Raw genomic sequence first — 5,405 nt, 5'->3', positions numbered from 1 at the left:
TAAGTTTTAGTCAACTTGATTCATAACTTGATCCTTGCCCTGGATCAATTCTTAGTCAGGTTTTAAAACTATAATAATAATTGGACAACAAGGTTAATCTTTGTATAAAGATTTGATAATAATACCGGACTAACAAGGTTAATCTTTGTATAAAGATTTGGACAAGCTTGTCCTATCTTTTGTAATAGGATAAAAACTTATTCGTTATAAAAGTTTGGACTTGTACTTTTCAAAATGCATCAAATAATTTCACAAAAATATTTGTCCTATTCAATTTATTATTGTACAACATAACAAGCATTAGCGGCTATCAAGTGTAGATAATAATAGTAGTACCCATAGTTTTTATACCCAGCTCGATTTAAGACTTGATTTTAGGGTTTTGACCGAGTCATATAGTTGCTCGAGTCAATTCTTTTTTAAAAAAATTTAAAAATATATCGTTTTAGTAAAAAAATTAAAAGTTAACGGGTTGTAACCAGGTTTTTTATTGGGTCTTGTTAGGTCGACACGCTGGGTTAGCTAGGTTTTTTCTTTTTTTGTTTAACTCGGTCTTGTTCCAGCCCGAAGCGACCTACTAAGTGGGGCTGGATTTTAAAATTATGGTGATAATTATAAATTTTTTTAATTAAAACAAATTAAAAAAATATAGAAAAAAAAACTCAAACCCGCAACCAGCTTCGTATAAAAACAAAACAAAGGCAGCCCGGCGTCTGGAGACAAAACAGAAAAGAAGAAAACACAAAAGGCAGCCCGGCGTCTGGAGACAGAACAGAGAGAAGAAAACACATAAAAAAATGTTCAAAATAGAATATTATAATTATGTTACCAATTGTTTTTTAAAATGTTTTTATTTAAAAATATATTAAAATAATATTTTTTAAATTATTTTTTAACAACATCAACACATAATAAAAAAAACATAAAAAAAATTTTAAAATAAAGAAAAAAATAGAATTTTTTTTTTGAAATATTGTAGACTTTATATGTTGTGGAATGATGTTGAAAGGAAATTTTATTAAATATAGTAGGAGGACTTATTTCCATGTAATAGCTAATTGTAGTTTTGTTACATGCACAGCGCTTACACATGCCATAGCACTTTAAACTTGCTCTAATTTCATACTAAACAGGAACTGGTTATTACTTTCATTTCTACATTAATGGTCAACTAAGACACTCTACAAGTGGCGATCATCAACACTGAAAGCCTATTTATTCATGGGCAGATCAATTGTATACATATCTTCTACGGTGGAGATTTTGTCGTCGTTTCTCGTCAATGTCTCATCTCAGGCCACTCTTCAGAGTCAAGCAAATGTGCCAAAGATTCCAAGTCCAAAGTTGAATTGTCATCGAGACAACGAGTCAGGGCCCAATCCTTGAACATTAGGTCATCAGATAAGGCAAAGGAATGGTAAGAACCAATGGACACATTCTTGTCACAATCATTGTCAATTAGTGTACCTCCATCACTCGGCTGAAACTCATTCCAGTGTCCAAAATTCAAGAAATCTGAGTCATCATCGCACGCATGAAGCTCTTCAGTTCCGCAGTGAAGAGTTGGGATAGCTTGTTGATGATTTAACAAGGGAGCTTGGGGTGGGTCGTCTATGGCTGTTGAGGAGAGAGCTTTAGGTGGCGGTATTGGTGGTGGTGGTGACTGTAATGAGAGGAAAACCTTAGTGCACCTAGTGGCCTTGGTGGGGATTACATGGGTTGGCAGTGTTGACTTTGATGATTGGGTGTTACTCATGGGTTCAATTGCTCGTTTTTTAAAGCTCTGGGAATTTTGTTTGGATTGTGGAGATGCTTGAGCATTGGCCTTTTTCCCCAGAGTAGTGTTCCAGTAGTTCTTGATTTCATTGTCTGTTCGCCCAGGTAGCCTTCCAGCTATTAAAGACCATCTGCGCATTCAAGAATGCTAGTAAAGGGTAGGAATAGTACTCATGGCCTAAAGCAAGTAAGAGGGGGAGGGAGAGAGGGAAAACCTGTTACCAAGAAGCTTATGGAGCCTGACAATGAGATCTTCTTCATCATTGGAAATGTTGCCTCTCTTGATGTCCGGTCTAAGATAATTTAACCATCTGAGCCTACAGCTCTTGCCACATCTCTTCAAACCTGAATATTATTAACCAGCACTAAAACTTACAAATTCGATTCATGAGAATCTTGGGAAAAAAGTACTTTATTTAGTGAAAATCTCCATTGAAATGAGCATCAAGCAACTCCACTCCTATATATATATATATATATATATATATTTGCAAGCTAGCTAAATGTTTGTACGAGAGGTACCTGCTCTCTTGGGGAGGTTTCTCCACTTGCCTTCTCCATGGGCTTTAATATAAGCCATCAGTATTTTGTCTTCCAAGGCAGTCCAGGCTCCTCTGTTGAGCCCCTCCTTGGAGCAACACGGACTCCTCCCCATCTCTCTCCACGATCACCACACGCGCGCACTTCCACAACAATTTTGGTAAGAGATGATCTCTTCCCCTTTTATAGGCCAAGATCCCGGGAAAATGAGAATCCAATTGATTGCTTTATACTTAAATCAATAAATACCTCTTTTCAGAAAATAATAATCAAAGGAAAGGAATAAATGTGTGTACTGCTCCATACCCTTTTTATCCTTCTCTTATTTCCTCCTCAGTCTCTCTTGAATCCCTTGATTTAAAGGGTATTATGGTCTTACCACAGGGGTATATCACCCTTGACCAATGAAATTCTATTTTTATTTCTCTTATAAACGTAGATGTTGTTATCGTTGCGGTCTAACAATACTTTTGAGATTTTTTTTAAAACAAATTTAATTTTTTTTTAATTATTTTGATATATTGATATTAAAAAAATTAAAAATATTTTTAAAAACATTATTTTAATATATTTTTAAAAAACAATAATTTAAAAATCAATGTCAGGTGTAATTTTTAAACCCATCTGGTGTTAGCCCTGACACCTCGTGGTTGTCCGTGCTAGGTTTGCCACGTTGTTCCTGCGTTGGTTGGTGAGTAATATTTTTTAAAATTGTTTTTTTTTTTTAAAAAAAAGAAACCCCCTGTTGCCTTTTTAGCAGCACACTTGGTGGCTGCTAAGGTAGTCCGAGCTCATTCATCAAAATTAATAGATCAAAGTTTTCCACGTTGCGTGACGTGTCAAATTTGACTCTTGTACAGGGATTAAGGGGGACGTGTTCTCTATTAATCAATTAAAGAGTATTAATTACTTGCTAAAGAGTGAACAGACTTAATTACACGCATACATTTATTACACAAGACTTGTTTTATGAAGCCAAGAGTTGTTGGTAGAGGTTAATATTGTGAGTGGATACACTTCTCTAGTTTCTAGACATATTGCAGCAGTTTGCTCATTAAATAACCAAAGGGAATAGTAAATGATTGATTAATTTAATAAGAAGTATATGCTGACGACCCGCGATATTGAAAAGATTAATATATTTTATATGATGTGTAGCTTAGACAGAGGTGCGTAAGCCATTTGTTTTTTAAGTTGATTGGGGAGAAAATAATATACAAATAAGGATCACAGTGCCAACTTTCTTGGAAAAACACTTTGGCAATATTCCTTTCTCTGCATATCTTGACAAGGGGTTCTGAGATAATTCTCTTATTCAGTGTTGGTAACATGGTTGAAAAATATTTTTTAAAAATTTATTTTTTTAATTAATTTATTTTTAATTTTTTAAAATCATTTTGATTTATTTATGCCAGAAATAATTTTAAAAAATAAAAAAATATTTTAATATATTTTAAAATAAAAAATACTTCTAAAAGTAACTGCTATTATACTATTAAAAATCCTTTAAAATCAAGACCTTTTGGAGGATGGTTCAAGCTCCTACAAAACAAGGTATTTTTGGTAAATTTAGAAGACTATACCATTCTAAAATTAATAAAAATATAGAAGTAACAAACCCTTGAAGAATACATAATGCTTGTATTTGCATAAATGTAATAAAGATGATGATAAAAGAGTGATTTGAGAATTCTAGTCATTAGAATTTATGGGTTGAAAAAACAGATCATTCCTTAATTCAATGGTTCGTGGATGTTTATAAAATATAATAAGAAAGATACCGCAATATCTTATTTAGTGATAATTATTCATGGTTATAATGGTAAGTGATGTCATGTGAGTTATCCCCCAGATATAATACATAAATCAATTATAAAAGAATAGCTAGGCTTTCTGAGAATTATATCATCTCATCCGAATCCAGTAAAGCATTAGGTTAGACGACACGTTCAAGTTCAAAGAGATGTAATTTGTGCTTTGGTTATGGACTCCCGAAAGCACTCCATGACCTCTTAGTTTTAGCTTTATATTTTTTTATTTTTAATATAAATATTCATGTTAGTTTATATAAGCCTTGATTATTTTTATGAATTTATATAAACTTTTAACAATCCTGAAATTTATAAAATTTAAATTAATAATTTTTTAAAAATAAATTTAAAATCTAACAAAATAAACTACATCTTTCAATATATTAGTTTGAGATTTATTTCATGCTTTGTGTCATGGACCGGTAATTTGAGCTGTAAAAGCCATGGACAAATCAAATATTATATTTTATATCGCCTTGGACAAATCAAATATTATATTTTATATCTCTTGGCTAGTGATTCAATGTGATCCCCACCTAACCTTCTTCGATAATCTAACCCCCAACTTGATTTTCAGTTTAATATAATCAAGAGCGAGAGGGATAGCGATGTATAGTTGGGTTCAATTTGCACTTCAATTGGTCAACTACATGCTAATTAAAAATAAGCAGATGCATCACGGGTTGGATATTCTATCGATTTAATTAATAAGCGAGTGTAAAGGCAGGCTCCAGTTTCGTACGTGGGCGGCGGCGACGACAAGTCATGCTATCAAATATCAATGCAGTAGGAGAAAGGTATGCGCTGTGAAATAAGAACCCACATCGGGGTAGGTCTGGGTGTTTCTAGCACATTCAAACCAGTCATATCAATCTGGAACACCCACAACCACCACACGTCACTGCATTTTGGATCAAACTGGTGGCGCGTCTTGTCTACTCGCTCGCTAGTCATTGACACCAAACCACCCCCCGGTTTTTTCTATTCTCCCGAGAAGATTATTGCACGCTGAAGATCACATAAAATCAAATCCTTAAGATCTAGTTAAGGCATGACGATTAATAAATCTATATTGATTAATCATAAACTCTGAACGCCATAACTAAAAAAACAAGTCACAGATAAAATATAATATGTGTAAATTAGATAGTGGGTTAAGTGAACCTCTCGCTCACCTCCGTATCTTATCTCATTAAACATCGATTCAGGTTTTCCTTGCACTAGTTGATTTAATTAGGATGAAATCAAATAAAAAAAATCAAGCTGATCGAATCGGAA

The 5,405-nt window shown here is 33.5% G+C and overlaps 1 protein-coding gene across 1 annotated transcript; it reads right to left on the bottom strand.

Moving 5' to 3' along the window:
- Positions 1-987: 987 nt before the first annotated feature.
- On the bottom strand, positions 988-2,524 carry LOC105122132 (myb-related protein 308-like). The gene is made up of 3 exons (XM_011021060.1): positions 2,299-2,524; positions 1,992-2,121; positions 988-1,907 (listed from the first exon to the last, which is right to left on the bottom strand). Exons 1-3 carry the CDS (start codon positions 2,429-2,431, stop codon positions 1,280-1,282), a joined length of 891 nt encoding a protein of 296 aa, XP_011019362.1. The 5' UTR covers positions 2,432-2,524; the 3' UTR covers positions 988-1,279.
- Between the last annotated feature and the right edge of the window lie 2,881 nt (positions 2,525-5,405).

Source organism: Populus euphratica, unplaced genomic scaffold, assembly GCF_000495115.2.
Source record: "Populus euphratica unplaced genomic scaffold, PopEup_1.0 scaffold19.1, whole genome shotgun sequence".
Lineage (NCBI taxonomy): Eukaryota > Viridiplantae > Streptophyta > Magnoliopsida > Malpighiales > Salicaceae > Populus > Populus euphratica.
Note: the sequence above shows the minus strand (reverse complement) of the source record. Positions and strands in the feature narration are given on the sequence as shown.